Genomic DNA, 25,587 nt, shown 5'->3' with positions numbered 1-25,587 from the left:
CCCGGCCGAGGCCGAGATGATAATGATGCACTCGACAAAAAGCAATTAATTTCTTGACCTAGGGGACGCGATGCCCGCCAATGACTGTCCGGCGGGCCGGCCGGGCGAACGAAGGACGATGGCGATGGCGACGACGACTATCGCTTTCACTTGACCGCGGAAAAGTCGGAAAGTGGCCACCGGTGGCGGTGGTGGAAATTACGGACGGTGCTTCTGACTCATTTTCCACTTTTACTTTCGATTCCGGCGGGTTTTTCCCGACGCCGCAGCATTTGTCTTGGGCGTCATTTAGACGTCGGGCCGTTGAGTTTTTCTCATTTTCCACCGCAACCGTCGGGTGTCCTGCGGGCTGGCGGGATGCTGCGTTCAAAGTTAAGAACGGCTCCCGCTAGTTGTGCTCCTCCGGCCATTGGCCGGCTTGGTGGGTGGTTGGTAGTGCTTTTGTCTGTCCTTCGGTCCGCCCTCTTTCAAGGTCGTGCGGAAGCGAAATGAAGGACGCTTTTAATGAAAGTTGACCCGCCGGAGTGGCCGGACCAGCTGCTAATGGCGGAAGAGCGTATTGATTGATCACACCCCATTTTCACGCGCCATCGATCCAAGGGAAATCGCTTTAATTTTCCACGACACTTAGATTTAAAGCGGCACTGGTTTTGGGGTTTGGGTCTCCCATTGAAAGGAGCCAAGTAGTAGCGAGACTGAAGCGAGATCCACACGCTGCTCACAGATGATTGAAGGTGTGGAAACTATTTTAGTTTTTCCCGTTCATCAAACTGAAAACCTTCGAGTGGCCAACGGTAAATTGTATTTTCTTCGAAGATCCCCAGCAAGTTTGGAAGTTTACGATTCGATTTTTCAATATAAAAATACAGCAAAATAATTTTTCCGCTCCTTAATAGGGTACCATTTTCGGTATGGCGAAAGTTGAGCGTCTTTGAAACTTTCCAATCACATCTTCGGCGGGATCCGAGCCGAGTTGGATCGATTTCGAGGTGGATCCACCGAATCCATTCGTTATCCTGAAAATGGCAATTTTCTCGACTCCACCCTCCCGCTCCGTTCACCGGACACGGTAGCAGTCCCCGGGCGGCTCGCCGGCAGAACAACGAGGGCAAATTGCGTTCACTCGTGGACGGGGGCTACCGCTCGTTATCAACCCCCGGAAAGAAGAAGCCCCCAAAGAACGCCCCACACCAGCGGTGCCGCGATTTTCCGTTCGCTTTTCCGGCAAGATTTTCCGACCCGATATACGGCCGACCCATACAGCGACAAAGCAACGCTACCGACACCAACACACCGTCATCGTAGCCGTCACACACACACGCAGGCTGGTGGTTTTCCCACGCACACTACGATCTACGGCCGCGTGGGGAGCGTAAGAAAAGTGATCACATGCGAATGTGTGTGTGCGTTTTTTGCGCTTTTCCACCACATTTCCACTTGGGTTCTACATCTTAGGAGACCACCAACACACGCGCGGGGAACACCCCACACAGCACTGGAGGGAGGGTGAGTTGGATTTCCCCTCCAAACGCCCATTCCACCCGGCCGGACGCGGGTGATTGTGTTGGTTCCGTGGCCGGAACTTCGCTCTGGTGTGCGTTCCCGGTGGCTGGGAGGGTGAAATGAAGTCGGCGGAAGAAAATTGGACGGCGGCGGGAGGGCCCACGAAATGGCCGAAATGGTGCGGTACGCGTCGTCAGCACGTTTTTGGTCCACCACCTCCAAGATGGTGGCCGCATGAGTTCCGCGCGCTTTTCACGCGGAAAACTAAATGAACGACGTGGCCTAATTAGCGGGCAATTCGCGTAAATAATTTTCACTTTCGGCCACGGCCAACCCCCGGGGGCAGGCGGGCTGGGTTTCCGGGGTGGGTGGGACCGCTCCATTCAGGCGCATCCGTTAATGACTCCCGTGCCGCACACAGCATCGTTGGTCGTTTATGTTTCGACGCGACCCGACACACAGACAAGTGATGTTTTATGTTAATTAACGTCTGCCGGGATGACGATGATAATTAAAGCGTAAACTTGACCTACTTTCAAATCGGTCACCATCGGACGGTCGATGATTTCATTAAAGCTGCTTGTGTTTCGTTTTTTTCTGCTGCAACGGGTCCGAATTTAGGCAATCGAGCCCGTTGGCACTTTTCCTAGGCCTACTAAATTCTAGTTAGCATTTGACGGTTGATGTGTGACAATTTCTTAAAAGGTATTTAAATACAGCAAACAAAGCAGGCGAAGAACACTTATTCGGGCATGTTGCTCATTGGTTTTGCCGTCGGGTGCCGCGTCTTCATTCATCTTCAATTTAATTCTCTTAATCAAAGGTAAATAAATTCTCTATTCTTTGGTATCGTTTGAAGAACTTCACAGGGTTCTTTTTCATCGCTTCCGTAAAATCATAGTTGTAATATTGTAACAAGATACAGTTAGAGAATGCCGATCGATAGTGAACTTCTTTGCTATCTCCAAAGCTTAACTTTGCTTCAATTTTCTTCCTATTTCGCATTGATCATCATTCCTTTTCGACTATCAGTAGATTAGATTTTGCGCTTTGCACTTATTCACCATCACTAGGCTAGATTCTTCCAGATTGCACACCGATTGCCATCAGTACGGTTCACTTTCCACTTCACCAGACGGCTGAAGATCTCGCACATGCGGCTGTTACGATCGACGGCAGTGAAGTGCAGGACAAACACCGTGCTCGATCAGCGCTCGTCTCAGGCCGTCTCAGCGCGACGGGCGCTGGACTTCCGTGCCCAAGGCTTCCGTTGTCTTCCGCCGACTGACGCCGGCTACCGAGCGCGGATCGCGAGGATCCCACGGACTGGCGCGCGGAAAGGGTTAAATCACCTCGCAGCAGCAGCAACAAACCTCCGCAACCAGGACCCGTCCTCCCTGGCACCGATTTGCCGAGTGGAAGGTGAGCCCGGGCCCGGAAGATTAGGCAGCCGCGCGCGGTGCGTGTAAAATCAAAGGAAAAAATTTGAATTTAAATTAGGATTCTCACGCACAGCGCGTTTTTGCATAAATAATTATTTATTTACATCCGCTTCGCCAGCCAGCGGGAACACCGGAAGCAAGAAAAGGACACAAAGCGCGCTCGAGTCGGACCGGAATAAAATATGAATAGAGCTACTGGCTGGCAGGCTGGCGGTAAAAAGAATAAAAAAAAGGTAAGTGCTCATGAAGGGCCGAGATTGTGTGGCCCCTGAAAGGGACGCTGATTCCGGCGCTCAACCCTTTTGCCCCGTCGCAGGTTCGCTGTCTGTTGTGTGTTCGCTTTGTGTGCCTGTGTGTTGTTTGGCACTGAACGCAGCGCCTGAACGGTCCACCAGTTGGCTGTGTGGCCGGCTTCGGGCAGAGATCGAGACAGAGAGATCATCATCGTCCGGGGATGGCCGGGGATATCAGAATTTATGCAAATGTCGGCCGCACAGAACGCACCGCGTAACACACACACACATATTGTGGCGCACATTGTGCTCGGTGCCGTGGTGAATTGTTCGTTTGTTCCCCGGTCGTTCCAGTGCACGGATTCCATTTTTTCGGCGTGTGAAAGATGCTCTTCCGGATGATAAATCGGAACCCGGGCCACGTTATGACAGGGTGTAACGGCAGGCGAAGAGCGAGCGCTGGGTTTATGCAAATGAGGGCTCCATCATGTGTCGAAACCGTGTCAAATGACGTGCAGCGCGAGATGCAACGGATGCAACGCGCTGCACCGTCCGGAGATGGTTCCGGAGATCGATCGGCCGGTATTCGCTGGCAGCGGACAGATAAGACGCAGCCCTCCAATCTGTCGGTGGGAAACGTTTGTTTCTCACCGGCCAAGACGTGCGATAATGATTTAACACTCGAAAATGGGAAAAGAGTCGTTAGTTTTTTCTACAAACATATCATTAATGTCTACGGGCTCGATGCTTGACGTCGAGATTGAACGGTACGGATAGACGGTTCTATTCTAACGTTTACCGTTGGCCAACGTAGACTTTGACTACATTTAAGCATTTATAACATTGATCGTATTCTAACAGCCCCGCAATTCACTCAAAATTGTTATCCTACTCAATCCGTTGGCAGCATTATTAAATGCTGACGACATGATTGATGACGTTAAACTAATCATCGGTCAATTGTTTTCCGTGCCGAAACGGGCCGAACATAAAACGAGCGCAGTGGGTATCATTTGTGAGGGTCACTGCGAAACAAATGGTCCGTCTTTAAGATTGGGTCTTCAAGGAGCCAGCAAGAGCAAGAGCAAGCTTCAAAAGAGGCCCATCAGTGGCTGGTTCACACGTCCTTTGCAGCTCGAAGAACTTGGTGCTCCACAGAGAAACGGACCGCGAACGTCCCGCAAGAACCGTTCGCGGGACCATTAGGAACTAAAAGGACAAGCAATTGCACGATAAATTCAATTTCGGGCCAAGCCACATGCACGGCACGAGGTGGCTCGGGGGCCCCAGTGATCCCGCGTGGCCAGCGAATCGGGTCGGGCTTGTGTCCCGATGGTCGGGCTAATAATTACAATTACATTAATACCCGGGCCTGTGCCGAGCAGTGTGCATGGCTATAATTTTTATCAAATTATCCAGATGAGCACACGTATGCCTCGCGGGTCTCCGAGGCTCCGCCGGATCGCCGGGTGATGGGCGTTCCCCGGGCGAGCCCCCGTTAGGAAGCATGCCAGCATGCTCCGTGCTCCTCCGCGTGAAGGATCGGCCGAAAACGCAATCTTTCAACATCGCTAAATGGTGCAGCCATTCCGAGGATCCACGCCGCAGGAAACGGGCCGCGCCCGCGATTGATATATTGGGCCACAGTTTCGGCGCTGGTCGTGTATCTGCTACAGGTGATCCTGCGTTCGCCGTGGCCGATGAATTTCGGGTGCCCGTGCACTAATCGAAGGAACAACTGGCCCCCGGGCGATCGATGAGTTATGGGGTGCACAGGCTGCAAATGGCAAATGTTGGTTCGGCGGCAGGATTTGCACGCGTTGCTCGAGGCACACGCGGGCTGCACGTTGCAGCCAGCGCCATCGCACCCGTTGATTGGCTTATCAAATGTCTTGTTTCCTAATTCGAATGCAAACGGCATTCATTCGAGAGCGTTTGCCAAAGGCTTTTTTCGAAAGAACGGGCTGGATCTATTAAATCTATTCCTTGAAACGATCGACCCACCTATCCAAAGCTCGATCTATCCAATCAAAAATAATGAGCCTGAGTTGACCCTTGAACATAAAATAAATAATTATCGTCAGCCCGCACTAATTTCGATTCATTTCGATAAATTTACATTTCCATCTGCCGGGGCCGGCACTCGGTCGGTTACTTCCGCGTGCGTGTTTCGCACAACAGAATTAAATTAAAAACTGCGATAGGTGGGAAAGTGGTAATTGTTAAATGAATGACTCCATCCCATTCTCCGGTAAACACCGCACCGCGCCGAGGAGGGCTCGCAACCTTCCCGCAATGGTTTACGTGACAAAATTGCATACATCAATGGCCCACCAGCCAGGGCTTAGCATAACAAAACCGCGCAGCACGGCACGAAAGAAGTACGAATTTGCATCACAACACCGAACGCGATGCAATTCTAATCCCCGTACGGGCGCCCTTCGGTGGAGGGCTCGCCGGTTCCGGGGTCGGGCCTGCACTTGCGGCCGACTGGGCGCCGTGCAAAAACGAGGATGCACTCCGGGGGTCGCTTGTCATCGTTAATTATGGCAATACGATTGTTGCCGTTCCTGTGCCACCGGACGGCAGGTAGTTCCGGGCCCCCGGGGGCCAGCTTCTATCGCTTCCGGGGTCATACCAACCGGAAGTACACCCGGAACAACGGGCCGGATTCGGGCGCTATTACCGCAATGTTTTCCCTGCAGTGATGGTTGAATACGCCTTTCGCACGGATGGAAATGATTGATTGATGTTTGAGAGAGTTCACCAAACCAGTTCATCAAGGGCACTTATCGGGTCCTTTCGTAAGAAGAGCTTTTCGTTTGAAAGTCGTTGAAAATATTATACGGAAAATAGAAACGATTGTTTTCCGTTTCCAACCCACGGTATCCCAAGCTCGCGCTTCCGGCGGACAATTATCCTGGAACTCGCGGATTCGGATTCCCCGGAAAACAGACAATGTTGTCAAATACCCAGCACGAGCCCGCCCCGAAGTAATTACATTTTCCCGCAAGCCACCACGAACAAACGCGGTCACCACCTCTCCTAAAACAGAGCAAAACAAATCAGCCGGAAACGGGCAGACATTAAACCAGCCCTCAACCTCGTGGTGGGCCGGATGCGGCGCGAAAAATGGGTGGAAAATCTTGGCGGTGAAAAACACCGACCGAACGGTTTTTTTTTTGCTTTAGGCTAATGACCGCAGTCTGGTGATGTTTCGGGTGTTAATGCCAATTACATTCTCATTAAACCATTTATCTTTGTGCTGTTCGCGGCTCAGCTCACGGTGGGTGGTTGGGAAATTGGGAGCTTATTAAAATTACACGCCGCGTCGGATTCGGGGAAATGTTTGCCTGTCGTTTGGCCATTCATCGGGTTCGCTGTTTGCTGTTCTCCGTTGCTTTGTACAGGATTGTCATCCTTATTAATTATGCTCATGCTCATTTTCGTTACCCGACCGACTTCAAAGGGCCGCAGGAAAACCCGGAATGGCTGGAAAAATTATGCTGGCGCTACATTAATTATCGAACGAAATGTCTCGGCGCTGCGAGCGCGATGCTGGCGACATCTACCCGCCAGTAGACGAAGCTCGCTCGCGGTTTTTTCACCACATCCGGCCGTATCCTGCTCTCGGAGGGTTCGATTCGCTGAATAACGAAGGGTAACGAACAGAATAAGGGAACGGCCAAAAAAAACGGGGATGGGACAGAACAAAAAAAAACGGGGAACACAAAATTATATCCTCCGGTGGGGTGGTGGAAAGCCTTAGGGCGTAGGGTCGCGGAAAGGGAATTAAGGAGACAGCGGTAAGTGAGCGGAACGGTAAGAGTGCCCTTCGCCGAGCGGGTGCCGTGCGAGAGACGGAGAGCGAATTACTCGCTCGGCGCAGCCCGGGCACAGGACACCGCATAGGCCGGGCGCTGTGTCCTGGCCCCACCCCTCGAGTGGCCGGGCTTGACACCCCTCGGGAGGTGGTGCGTTTTGCGTGCCGTGCCGTGCGACGGTTTCGTCCTTCAGCTTTTTTTTGTTTGCTTCCTTCGTTCGCTTCCTATGTCACTCCGGAGCCCGCTCGCCCGACACGCGGCCACTTCCGGTGTGCCCGGCCCGCTTCTGGCGATTGCTTTCCTTCGCCAGCTCTTCCGCACGGAGTAAATACGCACCGTTTATCTGTCTTCGAATTTAAAATAAATAAGCCCGCCGTGCGTGCGACCGTTTGGGAGGGTGGTGAGCGGGCGGACGATCTGGACCCCAATGTTGGGGGCATAAATAATAAATAAATTATTCCTTCGAGTTGTGTCCCGTCCCGCGGGCCCAGGACAACGTTGCGGAGGGAAAGTTATCATTACGCGCGCCGGTTTTGATGGGAAAGCGCGTTTTTATTTCATTTCCACCGGTTTGGGGAGTTTTTCTTCGCTTTCCTTTGTGGAGGGTTCTTCCATTTTGCGACCACCCAGGTGATCCAACGCACGCGTGTCAAAGGAGAAGTTCTGCTTGTTGGGAGGCATTACCGACTGGCGTAGTCGCTGAATGAGGGATTTGTTGGGGGAGACAGTTTTTAGGCGATCCACGAGCTAGTTCCAGCTGCTAGCCAATGCTTATTTGCCATTAAGAAAATGATAAAGGCTCATCTTTTTTTAACCAACAACCGTAATTTTGTATTACTTTAAATTTGATGAAGCCACACGACCGATTGAAGAAATTCCCTTAAGGTAACATATTCTATATTGATTTATTTCAAAACAGAGTCAACGAGCAACTTAGCCTGATTGATAAGCTATAGAACTAACTTAGAACTAATAGCACAACTAAGCTACACTGGCAAAACGAAAGCAGAAGCGTGAAAACCTAAATAAAACATTTATTATGAAGGAACGACAGTAAAAACATTACGACCCTGATTAATGGACATATTAAAGAGTAATTAACGGGTCATTACATCCGGTTAGAAACGACTACGCAACATTCTAAGTTCCAAGTTGTCTCAAACATCAAGTAACAGTGAGAAACGTAACTGAAAAAGAATGGTTTCGGAGGGTCAAAACGGGGAAGTGCAAGTTAGGTAATCGATCAATGGCCTAACAACCAAGCCTAAGCACAGAAATCCTAGTGAACTTGTCAGCATAAAGTGAATGATACTCAGAATGAAGAAGAGTCAGAGGATTGATGACCAGCAAAAACCAAAGCGGACATAAAATGGGGAACGCCGGAGACAAGGAATACGTTACTACGGCTCAGTTATGCGCCGAATTTTTTGAAAACTAAAACTAAAACTAATTAGAACAAAGTTAGAAACACTCTTTATTATCCAATTCTAGTCTTCAAGTATCTGACAATTTGGATCCCTGAACAGATATTGTTAGAGCAACAGCAACGTTCAATAGTAAGTAAAGTAATTGGCGAACCCCACATCGCTAATCGTCGAGATTGTCGATAATTGCATCGAATGCGGTGTCAACTCTATAACCCCATCTCGAAATCGCGCCACCCCAGAAGGACCTGTTGAATGCACCTTGTTGCACCTTTAGGGTGCTCAAAAACTGCACTGCCAAACGCCCCGGTGGTGCCCTCTTTTTGTTGCCAAAACTAGGGTAGCGAATGCACCGAACACCGAACCCGGGCACATGTCACCGTGTCGTGAGAATGGCCATCGTTTCGCACTGCAAATAGGGCACGCGAGGAGAGCTCGAAAAAAGGGGTTTCGCAGGGTCGGAAGGATCGATGGAGAGCAATCAATGAAACACACACAAACCGACTCTAATCGGCTTTATTAGCACGGACACGAAGTCGAGTGGCACCGATCGATTGGCCACCGGAGGAGGGATTCCGGAAGTCAGCCCAGGGTCTACGTGCAGTACGCATTGCACGTAACGTAGAGTTTCCCGGACACCGAAGTCACTACGATGCTCGTCAGTGTTGTCGCTCCGATTCCGCCACCAACCAGCGACACTTCGAACGGGTGCAGCGGCAGGTTGTTGTAGCAAATGACGTACTGGAGAGCGGTCTGTGAGGGAACGGAAAATAAACACCGGACGCCTAGTGCCTCAATCGCCGGAACTACTTACTGCTGGTGTGAAGGAGAACGTTCGCGTGGTCACGGGAATGTGGCTTTTCACGTTGACACTGTTCGAGTAACAAATGCTGCCCGAATAGGCACCGAATGTGATCACGTTCGGGTAGTTCAGGCTTTGTGGAGGCTGCGCGTGGCCGGTGGCCAACAGCAGCAGGACCAGAAGTGGCAGGACTTTGGGTGGAAGCCAAAAATAGCGGACCATTTCGGACCGGCCGCCAGCCAAGGGAGGCGATCGTTGGCGTACTGAAGCCGGGTGAAATCGTGGGAAGCATTTTTATATCAACCGAAACCGGACGACAAATTGCGCGAAGCCAGGTTAATTGTGGAACCAGGTCGACGGAAAAGAGGTGACATGGACACGGAATTTTGGGACACATGTTTTGCGGATACAATTTGCGGCGGAACTGGGTCAGTGGATGCAGTTTGGTCGGTTCAGCCGAAAAACTTTGCACTTGCATCTTGAACGTTTTCGTTTCAACCTAATTACCGGCTGCCCCACAAGTCGTCGAACCGGTTCTGTTTCGGTACCGGCTGCGGCTGCTCTGGTCTCGGCACAGGATCGGCGCTTCGCCGTGAGAATCGCGTTTATTAAAGTGACGTGATGGTGTTATTGAAAAGTGGACTTTTATTCCGATTCATCGAGTCATGCACAGTACACTTCTATTTCCGCGTTCAGTCGACCCCCGAATTCCGTTGTGAGTGCCAATGTGGTGGGTTTGAGTGGGGCGATTCCGATCCCTCCTTCAAGGATCTGTGCCCTTAGTAACTGTGGCGTTCTCGGCCGAATCTCTATAAAGCTCACGCTCATCTGCAATGTGTTAGGGATCCATCAGTTTGGGTGTTTTCCATCAGTTGACCCCTGAAATGACTGGGCAAACACTTACCTTGGGTGTAAAGGAGACCATTCGGGTGACGGGTACGAAGCTGAAAGCGTCCGATTTGACCGTTGCCGTGTAGCAACGGGGGGCCTCAGGGCGATAGCGACCAATGATGATGACACGAGACTCATAAGTGTTTGGAGCGCAAGGCAGGTTCGGAAGTTGTGACGCTATCAACAGCAAACGCACCAGGATACATGCGTCAAGCGATTGTTCCATCATGCTGTCGGCTCTTCACAAGAATTGGGTTACAAAAGGGGACAGGGAGGCGCAAGAGGGAGGCCTGATCCTGAAGAACTAATCATAAACACTAATTTTTTCGTTAAATAAAACTTTCCATTATGCCACGATTAGGCACCGCAGTAAATCGTCGCATCGACATCGAGGTTGTGACCTGGGTGCGAGGTCAACACGATGGTCGTGGTCGTCGGATTAGCCGTCCCAACACCGCCGGAGGTTATCTGGGCGTAGAACTTTTGGAACGATGACGAGGTAAGCTGTATGTAGTGAATATTCTTTTGAGCCGCCTGGAAAGTAAACGGGGAGAGACAAGTTTACACAATTCATCCGCTGCGCTGGTCGCCAACGGGTCTTTTACGGGGCTTACCGTTGGAGTGAAGGACAACACGCGCGTTTGGGGTGCAATGCGCAGAGCGTTACTGTGGACTGAATTAGCGAAGCAAATAGCCGAAGTGGACTGGAACGTACCGTACACAAACTCGGACGATTTCTGGATGCTGCCGGTTTGAGCTCGGGCCACTCTTGGTGATAGAAACGTCCCGGCGATGAGTGCGACCACAAGTGTAGCGAAAACTCTGCCCCGACCCATGGCAGTGCCGTGAAAGCGGATGAACCGGGAGCAGATTTCGTTCAAGAGGTTTTTATAAAGACTGACGCGGCAGCGGGCTCGGTGGACTCATTTTATGATCCGAATTGGCACGCCACTGCAATTCGAACCGGTTTCGGGACACCTATTTCGGTCGCGAATGCGTGGCCGCCAATAATGTCCGCGAAATTCGGCAATTGCCACGTTCGTCGCTTCATTTCCTCGAAAGTCTCTCCGAGGCGTGCGGAGCTGAAGAACCTGTTTTCAGCACGTGAATGAAATTAAATCAACACATACCGATTTGTTCTGCTTCTCGGAACCGTCTACCTTGTGTTAGAAGCAGGTAAAAGTAGTAAAATGTCGCGAAAAGCGATAAGCTCCCCGAAGAAGGTAAGGCGCTGCTGGCAAAACTTTGTCAATTTAGTCAACAAACTTGATCCCTAAATTAATGTATGAAATGGGAGTAAAGTAATAAATGGGAGTAATGTATGAAATGGGAGTGATATTATTGAAAACTGGACTTTATTCCGATTCATTGAGTCATGCACAATACACTTTTATTTCCGCGTTCAGTCGACCCTCGAACGAGTGGCCTCAGAGCGATTGCGACCAATGATGATGACACGAGACTTATAAGTACTTGGAACGCAAGACAGGCTTGGGATTTGTGACGCTATTAGCAGCAACCACACCAGGATACATGCGTCAAGCGATTTTTCCATCACGCTGTCCGCTTTTCACAAGAATTGGCATACATAAGGGGCCAAGGAGGGGCAAGAGGTAGGCCTGATCCTGGAGAACTAATTGTAAACACTAATTTTTTTATCGAATAAAACTTTCCACTGTGCCAACTTTAGCCACTGCAGTAAAACCCCGCCGTGACATCCAGGCCCTGACCAGGGAGCGAGGTCAACGAGATGTACGTGGTCGTCGGATTGGACGTCCCAACACCGCCGCCACTGAGTATCTGGGAGTAGAAATTTTGGGACGAAGGCGAGAAGACCATTATGCAGACAATCTTCATTTGATACACCTGCAAAGTAAACGGGGAAAGACAAGGCTACACACTTCATCCGCTGCTGGTTGCTTGAGGCTTACCATTGGAGTGAAGGACAACACGCGCGTTTGGGTCGCCAAGGGGATAGCTTTAGTATTAACCGAACTAACGGAGCAAAGGTTCGAGGTGGGCGTGCACACACCGTAAAGATACTCGGATGCCGTGGTGCCGTTTTGAAAAGGCACTCCAGGAGATAGAAACAATGAGTGCGATGGTACGATGAGTGCGACCACAAGTATTGCGAAAACTATGTAACGACCCATGACAGTGCCGTGAAAGCCGATGAACCGGGAGCAGATTTCGTTGCCGGGTTCTTATAAAGACTGACACGGCCGCGGGCTCGGTGAACTCATTTTAGGTTCGGATTGGCACGCCGCTGCAATTCGAACTGGTTTCGGGGCACTTATTTCGATCACGAATACGTGAACACCAATAATGTCCCCAAAATTCGACAATTGCCACGTTCGTCGTTTGATTTCCTCGAAAGTCTCTCCGCGCCATGCCGAGCTCAATAACCTGTTTTCAGCGCGTGAATGTAATTAAATCGACACAAAACGATTCGTTCTTCTTTTCGCGACCGTCTACCTTGGTGTTAGAAGCAGGCAACAGGAGTAAAATGTCGGGAAAAGCGGTGAGCACCCCGAAGAAGATAAGACGCTTGTGGCAAAACTTTGTCAATTTAGTCAACAAATCGGGTCCATTAATTAATGTATGAAATAGTAGTAACACTCGGTGATACTAACTGCAAAGAATGGTCAGTCGAAGCTCTCCAAGAATCTTCCAATAATGTCGACGGCTCATCGAACTCCCAAGAAAAACTTTCTTTCAATTTTGCAGATGGCAAGAGGCCGTCCCGAATCAACAAATGTTGCCGACTCCCGGGCAGCGGCTAATGCCGGAAACGGTGGAATTAGTTTGATACCGGGGAGACCGATTGCCTATCGGCCCAAAAAGACCTATCTGCCATTCAAATTCCTGCTTTTTGCGTTCACACAAAATGAACGGGCGGTCCCTTGGCCATTGCAGCGATCGTCTTTGCACTCGACTGAATCTTTTATTAATCTTTTACGTCTGCGAAAGCGTTTTGATGACTTTTCGTCTTGTTCATTCCGGGATTGTAAGTTTGCGTCCGGTCCACCCGGTCCGTTTTTTTTGCGTGGCTTGGTGACTCCAAAGACTAATTGTACTCGAGGCCGGCGAAAGACGCCAAACTCCCTACGGCCGGTATTTATTGTTATAGAAACGGCAGACAGTGGGCCGCCACTGGCCCACCTCCAGGGGCAACAATTATCCCAAAAGGATAATGCGGAGTGACCCGCAAGCCGGGGCGCTGGCGCGTGCCACTTGAGCCGGACGAAAGAATTCCAATTTAGGCGAATGTTGGAAAATTTAATTTGAAAACGAATCTGTTGGTGGGCGCCCCAAAATCCGCATGCCAACCGGTGGGCCACGGCCGGCAGGACTCGCACGCACGCTTAACTGCCGATTCCGATGGCTGCTCCGGAGGGAATTGGCCGGCGGGCCGTTCGTGGTGAGCATTCGGGCAAACATCACGTTTCGGGCGCCATAAATTTCCGCTTAAAAACATCGCGCAATTTGTTCAATTTCCGTGTTCTGCCGGAGCGCGCCGCAGTGCGGGAAATATTAATACGTTATGCCTGTGATCCCACCATGCGGTCTTTCAAAATGGTAATAAGTTCAAAAAACGCTGGTAAAATGAGAAAAATACATTTCAAAAGCAAAAAACTCTCCTCGTAACGCATCATCAGCACGAGTTCAGTGGTCCAGCCGCGACTGACTGACTGACTGACGGTGATGAATGGCTTTTCATTAAGAAGTTTGATAGGTGACGGTACATCGTGGGGCAAGGCAGGGCAAAAAAGAAAACCCCGAAACTCCGATCTCAACTCGGGGACGCAAAAAAATCATTATCGTTACACACTCAGGAGCGCGCGCGACCCAAGGTAAGCATGGGCACGGCTTGACGGCTAATTTTCGTGAGCAGCCGCCGAGCAGCCAACGGCCATCCAAGAACGGAGCAAAAAAAAAGGATTTCCTCCGTCCTGTTCGGAAACTACACACAACCGACCGGAATGCGTGCGTGCCCGCCGGGTCCAGATGTCGCTCGTTGCTTTCAGCATAAATTCATCAGCCTGCGCACGGATGGAACCGGTTGGGATGGATGGGCCGGCGTCTCCGGTTTGCTTGGTAGAGGTGTTTTTTGCTCGCTGGCCGCCGGCCCCGAACTCGACCGAGAACCCGACCGTGTCACGAGAATTTGAATAAACATCGTGCACGCATCGAAAGGGTGTACGTCACAGCGTTTCGTACCACGACGATGTTCCGTTCCTGTCAAAGGTTGCGTTGGTCGGAAAAAAAATCCCGAAAAAAAAAACTTCCAACGGCCAGGCGGAACTGAAAAAAAATCTGTATCAACCGCACGGAAGAAGGCCTCGCATTTTGGAGGCAGAAAGAAAAAACACATTGTTTAAATAGAATCTCTTTTCCCCTTTTCGGGCGTTGATAAGTGGTTGGCCCGACCGGGGCCATGTATTCCGGCGACGGTCGACCGTGTGCATGTTATTTTAGTTGGGGATTGTCGCTTATTTTTTTCTTCCATTTTTTGTGTGTGTTATCGTAGACCGAACGCACCGGAATCATGTTTCGGGGACGATTTTAATCCATAAATAAATTACTACTCATCCAGTCGAATAATTTTCCCGCACCGCGTTGCCGGATATGCAGATGGCGGTGAGGATGAGTGGGACTTTTTTGTTGTCCCGGTGCTCGGTGACGTCACGAACGGCAGCCCTCTGTGCGAGTGTAACTGATCCGTTGGCAGCCCGGGGAACCCGTTAGCCGGAGGGAACCGCCATCCTAGTGCCTAGTTCGATTGTTACGAGACAAGAACCAGGATTGTATGAGGAACACGTGAGAATGAATCACACGTAGCCGGTAAGGAATTTCACTTCTCCTCGAGACAAATTACATTTTAATTAACATAAAACGGAGAAGTTCATGAAATACTCCCAAGCCGGGGCTCGCGAAGGCCTTTCGATTTCCCTTCTGATGCTAATTCGCTCTATTTTCCGGCGGCGTGAGAGCTTGACCCGCAAGGTGTCCCGGTGGGCTCACGTCTTCCCGAAAAAGGGAAAGGCTACGGAAAGAACGGTTCCTGCTTTCCCTTTGATTGCATTCATATTCAAATCGATCCGTGCCACGGGCACGGCGGATTCTGCGGACTCCTTTCCTTCGAAGTGTGTCCTTTCGCCTGGTGAGAAGCCGCGTTTGGCGCTGAGAAAACGCAGCACGCAGCCTGCGTTGGTTCGCAGAGGACCGTGACGCAGCAAGACGTGGCCACGGTATTATTAATTGAATATGTTAATTTAGGTCACGTCAACGGAAGCCGGGAAGAACTGTTCGGGGAAGTGTAGCAACTGTTGGATTTATTTTGCTTACTTTTTATCCTTCACCACAACTTTTACTTTCCTTCAGCCCGGCCGCTGGAACCTGGAGCTGGGGCAGTGTCCTGCCGGACTGCCGGCGTATAAATCACTCGGCAGCTGATGGAGCCGCGCCCGGGGTAATTTATGCGCCAGTTGCTTGACGATCCCGCTCGCTCTGTTGCGTAATGAGTGGCAACCGCGCCTGTTCCGGACTCGGTACCGGCCACGAATTATTCTGCTGCCCAACGACCAACAGCTGCTCTCCCGAACGTTGCGTAACGGTTCGAAGGATGCGAAATCTCTCATCACCACTGGCCACCGATTTAATTGCGATCTTTTGTGGTCAGTACGGACCAGATTGCGGAAGGAACCGATGCGAACCAGATGCTGCTTGGTTGGGGGCTGGAAGTACTGCAAACAGGGATCAACGCTAGGGATCAGTTCAGAAATGAAGTAAAACTTTTAATTACCGAAGGCATTAGCTACGAATTAAGTATTCAAATGCTTTTTTTCCGCCCAAGATTGAGGTTTCGGTTATTCTTAAACAGCCACAGAGTAGGCTACGCTCATGATTGTTCTAAACATTTGATATGCAATGACATCCGTTTCGCTTTTATTACGTAGTGTAAACAAGCTACTAGAATATTAATCGAATCGAATTAATAGTCGAAACCAAATGAAGTTGTCAAAAATGAGTAACATCATGTGTACTAATCACGCCATTTGTTGAAGAAAACAGAGATCCACTAATGGAGGATCGCTAATGAAAGGATCAAGAGAGATGAACGACGCTCGCCAATAATGCTCCTTTCATTCGCTGATAAGTGTGGACTCGATCCACAAGAACGTTCACTTGAACGCCTATAATGGATCGAGGAAGATGAATGGTATTCAGCAATAACACATAATTTGACTGTAATCTGCAATTAATGATACGTAATTTAGGTACGTGCCGCTATCGAGGATTGTTTTGTAAATATTCGATGTACGATTTGACGATGGCGGGAATCGATGGCCGGAAATCCCTGCATTGCGGGCTGCATTTTTATGTTATCCTTGCACCTGTAGCATCACGCCCTGTAACCTGCCACCGGTAACCGCAACCAGTCCTCGGAAGCCCTTTTGCAACGATTAATGGCGAAAACCGATCGCTTCCCGTTCGCCATTCATCGCCAGATTTGTGGTGCAAATTACGGTTCTCCATTGTGCCTGGTCCATTGTGAGTCCTTCCATAAGGACTTCCACACGACATAAACATCAGCGCAGCCTCTACCGAAACTGTCAAAGCGTCGTGAATGCGAATCCTTACAATAAACTGCCACCGAGATGGAGTGCAAAATCGGGCCGTGGCCGTAACGTGGCCCTCCGTAATCGGGGCCTCGGTGCGTGTCATTATCCTGGTGGCCTCGTCCTCGTGGCTGGTTTCGTTTGATGCTTTTCTTCAGCATTGTCACTCGACTGAATCAAGAAGCAAAAGCCGGAGCAGCCGGGGACATGCCGTACAAAAAGGGTTGATTCGCACGCCACGGATTCCGATGGCAGTCGGAATGGGTTAGGGGCCGTATTTTTCGGGTGCCTTTTAAGGGCTTGATAGGCAGCAGATAAGAGGCGAAAGCGTGAGAAGGTACCGTGGTCGTCGAGGCCGCTTCGGAGTGAACGTGCCCGGGAGTAAATTAAGCGCAAGATCAATTTGTCCTTCGCCGGAGCGTGAGCATAATCGCTGTCGCATAGAAATCGGCCTTAGCCGGAGCATGATAATGGACTACCGGGATGTAAAAAAGGGATCTCTTGGAAGGCCTACCTGGCGGAAGCGATCCCTAATCCTGTCACTGTTCGGTGTGTATTTGAAGCACACACACACAGGACACGAAACAACTAAAAAGCGCACGACAAACGTAATCGATCCCGGAATCCCGGCTGGGCTAATTTGGGCAGCTAATCTTTGGCTTTGTCCCGGTCCGCTCCGGTGCCGGCAACGACCTTCGACTCGCGGTGACTCGCGAAATGGCGTAATCGGCCGGCCATTTTTTTTTTTTTCGTCCCCGACTCACTGCTTAGTGACACCAACACACTCTCGAGCGCGCGGCATTTCGATTTCCGCGTTTCGGAAAACCATCGTTCCGTCCGGGCCTTGCCGCGTGTTCCGGGGCAAACGAGCTGGATGGCTGATATAAATTCCCTATTCCGCGTGTCCTGCGTTGCCACCACCACCACCGACGACGCGAGGGTTATGCTTTGCTGAAAACGGCCCCGAAAAACTGAGGGTGAGCGACTGTGGCGCGCTGTTCACCCCTCAGCATGGAGACAAGAAGGAAATCCGGACCCGGTAAAAAAAAACGCCATTCACCCCCCCCTCGTAAGGTTGTTTACTTTGGCGGATTAGCATACGCGCGTTCGCTGTTCGAACTTATGCATCGGGAGATAGAAGCCATTTTTTTCGATTTGGCTGCCACTCGCTGTGTGTCTGTCGATTTTTTTCTCGGTCCTCTCCTGTGGGTGAGGGTGAATTTGGAAATGTAATGGCCGATTTTTTTCCCCCTTTGGGCCCTCTCTCTGGCCTTGGCCGTTGGTGGTGGTGTGTCGCCGAGCGTGTTCGGAGCGGAGACATTTGGCTCGGCATTAGTTGTGATATCGATCGATCGAGTGTTTCAGCATGTTTCGTCAAAGATAAGGAAGCAGATTAATGTGGGCCCGTAAGTGGCAAGGTTGCTGTTTTACGTTTCGATTTTTCTTGCCCTGCTCTCTCTCTCTCTTTCTGTCTTTTTGGGATTTGGCATTCTGGTCAGTCCACTGTGGGGGTGAAAAAATTAAATCCCGAGAGCAGCATAAAAAACGGCCACTGTTTGTGCTACTTTGCAATGCAAATATTAAGCGAAAGCAACACAATAATATTGTAAGCATTATGTGGTTCAGATTCGCATAATAACGGCAGATTAATACAAAAAAGGGATTACTCAAAAATAAGACGTTCAGAAAACGATGGGATACTCTTTTTTATAGTAGTTCAAACATATATTTAGAATTCCAAAACATATTTGGAATTTAAGTCAACCGTGCTAATAATAATAATAATAATAATATTTATTTAAACCTGGTTGCTTATAGCTATACAGGTGAGACTTACAAATCTAAGGAAACGAGAGGAGAAAGTAGAGGGAAAGGAACTACTACCTGGAACTGCTAAGTCATGGGAATACGGTTGTTACGGAACGATCTGGGTTGAGATTGCGTCGAAATGGTCATGAAATTGTGCATCACGAGGAAGTCGAACCAAGAATTGCCTCTCCACAAATCTGGTCTTTCTTTATGCAAATAATTACGCGAACTACCATTGTTAGCCAAACTCAAATAGTATTCTTTGTTGGGAGTTTGGCCGATTTAGAAGGAATTCAAGATGCACCACACCACGATAATCAAAGACAATTCTGTGCCGTTTGGATTTGGTCACAGTAGTGCATTAAAGTCTCGGTTTCTTATCGATTCAATGGCACATTTCCCTCTACACATAACTTTTGGCTAAAACACTATAAAAACTGTTCGTTAAGTATCTTAAAGCATCACCATCAACGAAGAACAATCATTGGAAGAAGTAGAGTTTTTCATTTAACTTCCCTGTCCCTGTTCCACTCCGATCGACCGACGCGATATGCTGCAAAGCGGCCTCAAACGGAGGAACCAACGCCCATTTCGGTTGATCGGTGCGAGGTGACAAACAATCAGCTTTATGCGATCCACCGTGTTTCGAATATTGATTTTGGACAGCAGCAGAAAAAAGCGGCAAGAAAACGGGACCCACAGCCACGCACCGGCCGGTGCTGGCAGCGAGCGAAAGCAATAAGGACCTTTATTTATGTCATTCACGTTCGAAGTTTGATGCCAAAGCAAACAAGAATCTCATTTTTATGAAATAAATAAAATACGTCACCACGTCACCCGGGCGAAGGCCACATTTCCAGATGGGGAATGCTTTTTCCCGCTGGCGTGGAAACCCCCCGGCCCCGGTGAAAGTGAAAGCCACCACACACCGGTGGGCCTATTGTGGATCCGAAAGCCTCCGTTTGGGTGGACCGACCGAAGAAAGCCGAGCGGCGGTGGCATAAAACTTTCCACCCACAGCACAAGCAGTGCGGCCGCGGCGACGGCTCGGGCTGAAGAATAATAAATTTTCCCTTAAATTAGATAAATGATATTTTTCTCCCTCGTTGCTTCGCGGCCGGTAAGGGAATAACAAGAAAGGAGAAGAAAAAACGGAACAGAGCCACCGAACACGCCATGGCCACGGGGCGACCACATTCCTCGTTTATCCGCAAACAACAGCCCCGGCGCACGCACACACACGAGCACGGGAAAATCGTCATTAACCTGGTGGATTCCGCGCGTCCTGACGCAACACCGCCCTGGGTCTGATGAGCTGGCGAATATTTTTCGATCGTGCCTGATGGATATTAAAAATAATACTAACAATACGCATTATAATATTTTATGTTTATCCTCCCCCGTTGCGCGGATCGCCCTTGCCCGGCCCTTGGACGCCTGCCACATTTGGGAGTGCCTCTATCGCTTATCGCGTGGGTTGATGTTCTTCTCCATCTTCCTCTGTTGGTGACCTCCGGTGACGACAACGACGACGACGACGACGGCGACGCTATCCGGAGTGCTGTCGATGGTATCAAATTTCTTCGCCGGCCTCCGAAGGACACCTTCGAGGATACGGCACGACGCAGTGGCGTTGTCGTTTCTGGCGACCAAACAATGATTAATTGTTGTGGCACGTGATCAATTACCGGCCTCCGGTGGTCGGCTCCGGGGATCGCCCGATGATGGTGGTGTGAAGTTTGTTACCAAAGTATAAACCAAACCGATTGCCGGCAAAGATTGGATCGGCCACAGGATGGTGGCTGCTGGATCGAAACTATGGTCGAGAACTAATAACGGACCCCGAAGCAGAAGCTGGCACTCATAATTTAACTAATGGATTTTTGAGAAGGTGTCAATAACTGATCAGTATCAGCGCCACCGTAAAACCCTCAATCGGATCCTTCTTTCATAATGGGTGACATGTAATCGAAACAAACCTTCCGTTTTGGTTTAAATTTCAACATTTTCGTCCTATTTGGTCTACCTTATAAGGTATTTGCTTGGCCAGCGTTGGAGCCGTCTGGGGGAGATGGTTTAAAAATTTGGCGCAACATGCTCCGGATGACCGTGTCCACCGGAGACGCCGTGGAGGGTATTGTGCTGTTGAAATAATTATCCTGTCAGCCGCAGATCTTCCGGTGTCTGCACCGGCAAAGGATGGCGAATCACTCGTCCGTGGACGATTCCACCGGGCGTGTCGCTAATGATTTCGCGCTGACTGATGGGCGATGCTGGCCGTAGCCGTGCCTTGGCTTTCCCCCCCAAAAAACCTGTGGACCAGATGCCCGGTTTCCGGGCCCAGAGCCCCGCGTAGCGTCATGGTAAGGTTCTTACACCCCGAACTCATTTGCCTAAATACTCCATCCGTCTTGCTTGACGGTGGCCAAACAACGCTCCTGGCGCCTGGCCAAGGCTAGAACAAATTAAATAAAGAGACGGAGACGTCACACTCAGGGCTCGCACGTCGCCCGGTGACGAACTCAACCATCGGCCGACGGCGGGAGACAAAAAATTACCGTAGAAAATTAAATTAAGACACATTATTTGTCTTCCCATAACGATGTGGCGGCCCATAGTGTGGTCTGTTTCTTAGCCCATCCTGTCCCTGGATGGTGTTTTCTTTCCGCTTGTATTTTTTTTGGTTGTTTGTTTTACGTATCGTAATATTTCTTTTCGGTGGCCCCGACGACGAAATCCTGGCGGCCATTTGTTACGGTAAGATCCGCGTCACAGGCGCACGACGAGCCAGACGTCCGATTCTGTCGCAGTGAATGCATCATCATTATCATCAAATAGACCGAGCACCGAGCCGGAGCAGGATGCTGTGCAGCCATTTGCCGCGCCGGGTGGGGGGGTGCCCCGGCCCAGAACATAATTATTTGTCGTGGAATTAGAAGGACATCATTTACAGCTTTACAGCGGCTCAGACGGCCCGGTTTTTGTGTGTGGTTCTTTCACTTCGCTCGTCGGCTTACGCTTTTGTGGGTTTCAATGAGGTACAGCGTTTGGTGGTTTGCTCATTATGGAGGTGCTACAATTGCGGTGACGTGTTTAAGCCGCGCTTAAATTCAAGTCCTCCGTTTTGGCCGGAGCATTTCAGTTTGGTATGAAGAAAAGATGGTATATGTTTTGAGGCCATCCTGGAATGTTTTTTGGTCATAATTCGAATGAGTTGCAGATTTTGTTGAATTAAGAAGCCTTTTTGTAGACTCGAATTTCCCGAACGGAAATCTCGAATACTGCCAAACTGACAGATCGAAACCCACTTTTCAATTGTTACCGACATTCGATACTAATTCGAATTCAATCGCTTCGTTGCGCGACATTCTGGCCTGACGATGCACATCGGACGTTCCAGAAATTTATGATAATTAAATTACTTCAAACGGACGAGACACTGAACGTCGATTTTATTTTTCCAAAACTGTTGCATAATTTCTTTTTTTGATCACAGATTGAAACCGAGCGGAAGGCACCGGAACCCAGGAACGCGGATTAACGAGCAAATTCATCAGATTCCTCAGTCAGCCACGCCGAGCAACGCCGAGCAAGAATGTAATCACATTGATTGTCATTTTGGTGCTTATAGCGTTTTATTCTGCTTTTTCTTCTGCCTCTTTTGCCCCACAACATGTTGGGGCCCCGGGGCTACAAAGTGACATTTTTGAAGTGAATAATTTCGGTGACGTCCTTCGCTGGAGCATCCTTAGGTTCCGGAAAAAGTTACGCCCATGAAGAAGACGCTGTGCGTCGCCGTTGGTCGAAACGCAACCGGCGTGCGTGTTTCGAGTGCCCATCCGGCCGTGATTGAGAGTCCTCCCGTGCGGATTGATTATTGTTTATTCGATGAGCCTCGAGTGGAAAAATGGACGTTTACTTCACCATCCCGCTCCAGGAATGGCGCCCGTAATTGGCTCTCGATTCATGAGTTTTCGATTCTTTTCGTCCTTCGAGCCTTGCCATGTGCGTGTGGCGAAAGCACCGGTGTTTTATTCAAATTTTATCGCTGTATTGTGGCAGCGTGCCGCGTGTGTCAGGAGACCACGGTTCAGTATTTGAACTCATTAAAATCACCATGCTTAGCTGCATCCTGAAGATGGTACGAGTCCTTGTTCCCAGACGTCCGTACCCAGCGTGGATGTTGTTGGGATGCAGATGCGCTTGAAGCATGAGGTGAACGTGAAGCTCGCCAATGGATCAGTAGGATTTGGTGAAATTTAAACACAAATACACTTGAAGTTGCAAAATGAATCGAGATTTTCCTTAAAATAGTCCTGGTCCATCTTTACGCTGTTTGAAAATGCCGTTGTGAAATATTTCGCTCACCGTAAACCAAGTTTTGTCAGCGAGACTAGTGAACGCTAGGTGGCGCTGTTAACCGGTTATTCGTGCCCGGTTCCTCACCGATCCTTTTACAGCTTGAACCGATAGAACGTTTGCAACCGAATCCTTAGCCGATGCACTAATTCTAAAAAGCATTAGAAAAGGGAAGTAGAAAAGGAATCCAATAAGAATTCGGAGCATTTCACAACGAACCCTTGCATTATGTGAAGTTCAAAATGAAGTGTAACGGCGAATGGGAGGGGTTAGCCAATAAATAAGAGAAGGGAAGCGAGTGGACCGCGCCATTCTGTTGCACGATGTGGAAGATTCAGGCCAAATTTTATTGTAATTACTTGTCTATAAGCGGAAGCTAAGTATGGCCAACAATTGATCCTGCGCTCCAACCAATAGAGCGTTGAACAAATTTAGATAGCGACTTTACTTTATTATTGCAATAATAATAATAATACGGTTCGGCAGCGTTCAAACTTAGCTCCTTCATTGCGATGATCGCCTCCAACAATCCGACAATCGGCCTGGCGGCCAAGTTAACGTCTCGTTTGCATCTTCTCCTTCGGGAAATAAAAATCGTAATGACTGACCGTTCAGTAAGTGCAATTGATTGAAAGTTAGCAGAATCGATTTGTAGTACGGCAAATCGGTTCGTGTTTCAGTTCCATTCCAGCGGCCGGCAAACGTATAATTTTTCAATTCAACCATCTTCGATATGCGCTCTCCTCGATTCGGCGCATAAATTACGGGTGTCCATGGGTGCGCTTCGGTGTGTTTTATTTTGCTCTTTGGTTCTGCCTGATGCAACCCGTTCGAATCGTGTGCGCATACCGGTGCGCCGCGAGTTTATCCGTTCATCGAGTTGCTCTCCGGCAAGGATGGCCGATTATGCTGCGTAACCGCTCGTTAGACACCTGTGGGCATTCGGTAGCAGCTCGGGCGAGTAATGTGAAAGCAAGCGGACGTGTGCTGGCCCCGGTTCTTCTCCGGATCCTTGCGGTTATTGTTGTTTGCATTCGATAACCCTTTCGACGTGTCCTCCGAACACTCCGAGGCTAACCCTTTAACGGTGCGACGCCAGGCCGAGAAAAAGGCAGATGAGTAGCATCATCTTCGGCAGGGGTTTTTTAACTCCTTTTCTCTTGCCAAAGGGGCCACACAACCCTTGCGCTGCGAAGGTCCTTTTAACTGCGAGGGTTCCGAGGTACGCTGCGTTGTGCGATAAATAATGCGAAACCTGAGCATCTTCGTTCTGGGAGCGAAAGAGCATAATCGAAACGACGGACGGGCCGAAAGGGTTCGGAAGTTGATTTGTGCACTGCATTCGCGCTGTGCGTGCGCTCCATTTGTCTTCCTCCCGAGGGGGCCCTACGGCTACGGAATTCGTTTCGGCGAGATCGTGATCTTTCTTATCGTGGAAGACATTTGGGCCCCTCGACGGCCCTTCGGAGACCCTGTGCCGAAGGCAGCCGAACCATTGTATCTCCGGAGCCGCGCCTTTTTATTATTATTTCTAACATCGCCCGTCCGGGCCGGGAACGGGATTCGTGAGAAAAATCAATCGGCCCCCGGGGGGCGAGCGAGAAGAACGCTACAGCGGATGCAAATGTCAATAACCCATCACACACGGAGCCTCACAACGCATGATTTGCATACGCTTGTTCGGTACTGTTGCTTGCCGGGCCGGTTGATTGAATTATGGCCAAAAATTTAAATCACAATCGTGTCCTGCTGCGTGCCGCGCCGTTGGAAGGCGCCAAACCTGCACGAAGCCCGGCCGCTCTCGAGACGCCTATCGAACGCCTCTATCGGAACGGTGCATTCTTTTCGCGGTGCACACCGGGCAAGGTATGCAAATTTCGGTGCCTCACTCGGTGTCAGTGCACTCTACCCGCCTAGGGACCCAGATTTGATTATAGCTTCTCCCGGTAACAGGGACATTAAAAAAGGACTGTAACGATTTAAAAAATCAAACACGCATTTGGTTCTACTCGAGCACCTTCTGGAGAATTCTTTTTTATTCATGCTTTAGTTAACATAAAACTTGATTAATCTTTTATCATTTTCACTTCACTCACATCGCAACATACCTTGGGCCTTTCGACAAATGTAGCAGCTGCTCCGAAGGCTGCGAATCTTCGGGAATGCCGTGTCCGGAGCAATATTTCTTGTCACCCTTTCGCTTTCTTCTAATCCCTGGATCGCGGACCGAAGGGTTCCGAAAGACGGTCGACAAACGGTAAACGGTACGGTGCTCCGATGAAATCGAATCCTTTCGATGGCTAGAAGAAGCACATTAATCATATGCAAAATTCGGTTGTGGTTCCGCGTGTTGATGTACGTGCGACAAAGTGTGAGAAACTTCTCAAGACTCGTGATGTCTTGAATCCTTTTCCGTTTTGGCGCAGTGATCAACGGCCGGTCGGTTCCCGGACCGAAGTCAATTCGATACTTTTGATTTGCGTACCGAACAGCAGACGTCGATCGAGGCGCCGCTTAAGACCCTCGCCATGCACGCCTGGCTCCGGATTGCGCCGCCTGGAAGGGTTCGATGGCATTCGGTTCTGTTCGGCGTCACCGAAAGGGGTCCCAGGAAAGGTCGCGCACAAAAGGACACAGCGTCCCGGGAGATCAGGGAAGAATATGCAAATTAATTACA

At 49.8% G+C, this 25,587-nt stretch overlaps 1 protein-coding gene and 1 pseudogene across 1 annotated transcript; both read right to left on the bottom strand.

Moving 5' to 3' along the window:
• Positions 1-9,020: 9,020 nt before the first annotated feature.
• On the bottom strand, positions 9,021-9,520 carry LOC128268661 (uncharacterized; annotated as a pseudogene).
• Positions 9,521-9,891: 371 nt separating this feature from the next.
• On the bottom strand, positions 9,892-10,345 carry LOC128279125 (uncharacterized). The gene is made up of 2 exons (XM_053017845.1): positions 10,133-10,345; positions 9,892-10,056 (listed from the first exon to the last, which is right to left on the bottom strand). The coding sequence occupies exons 1-2, from the start codon at positions 10,343-10,345 to the stop codon at positions 9,892-9,894; spliced, it is 378 nt and encodes a 125-aa protein (XP_052873805.1).
• Between the last annotated feature and the right edge of the window lie 15,242 nt (positions 10,346-25,587).

The sequence above is a fragment of the Anopheles cruzii genome, chromosome 2 (assembly GCF_943734635.1).
Source record: "Anopheles cruzii chromosome 2, idAnoCruzAS_RS32_06, whole genome shotgun sequence".
In the NCBI taxonomy this organism is placed as follows: domain Eukaryota; kingdom Metazoa; phylum Arthropoda; class Insecta; order Diptera; family Culicidae; genus Anopheles; species Anopheles cruzii.
Note: the sequence above shows the minus strand (reverse complement) of the source record. Positions and strands in the feature narration are given on the sequence as shown.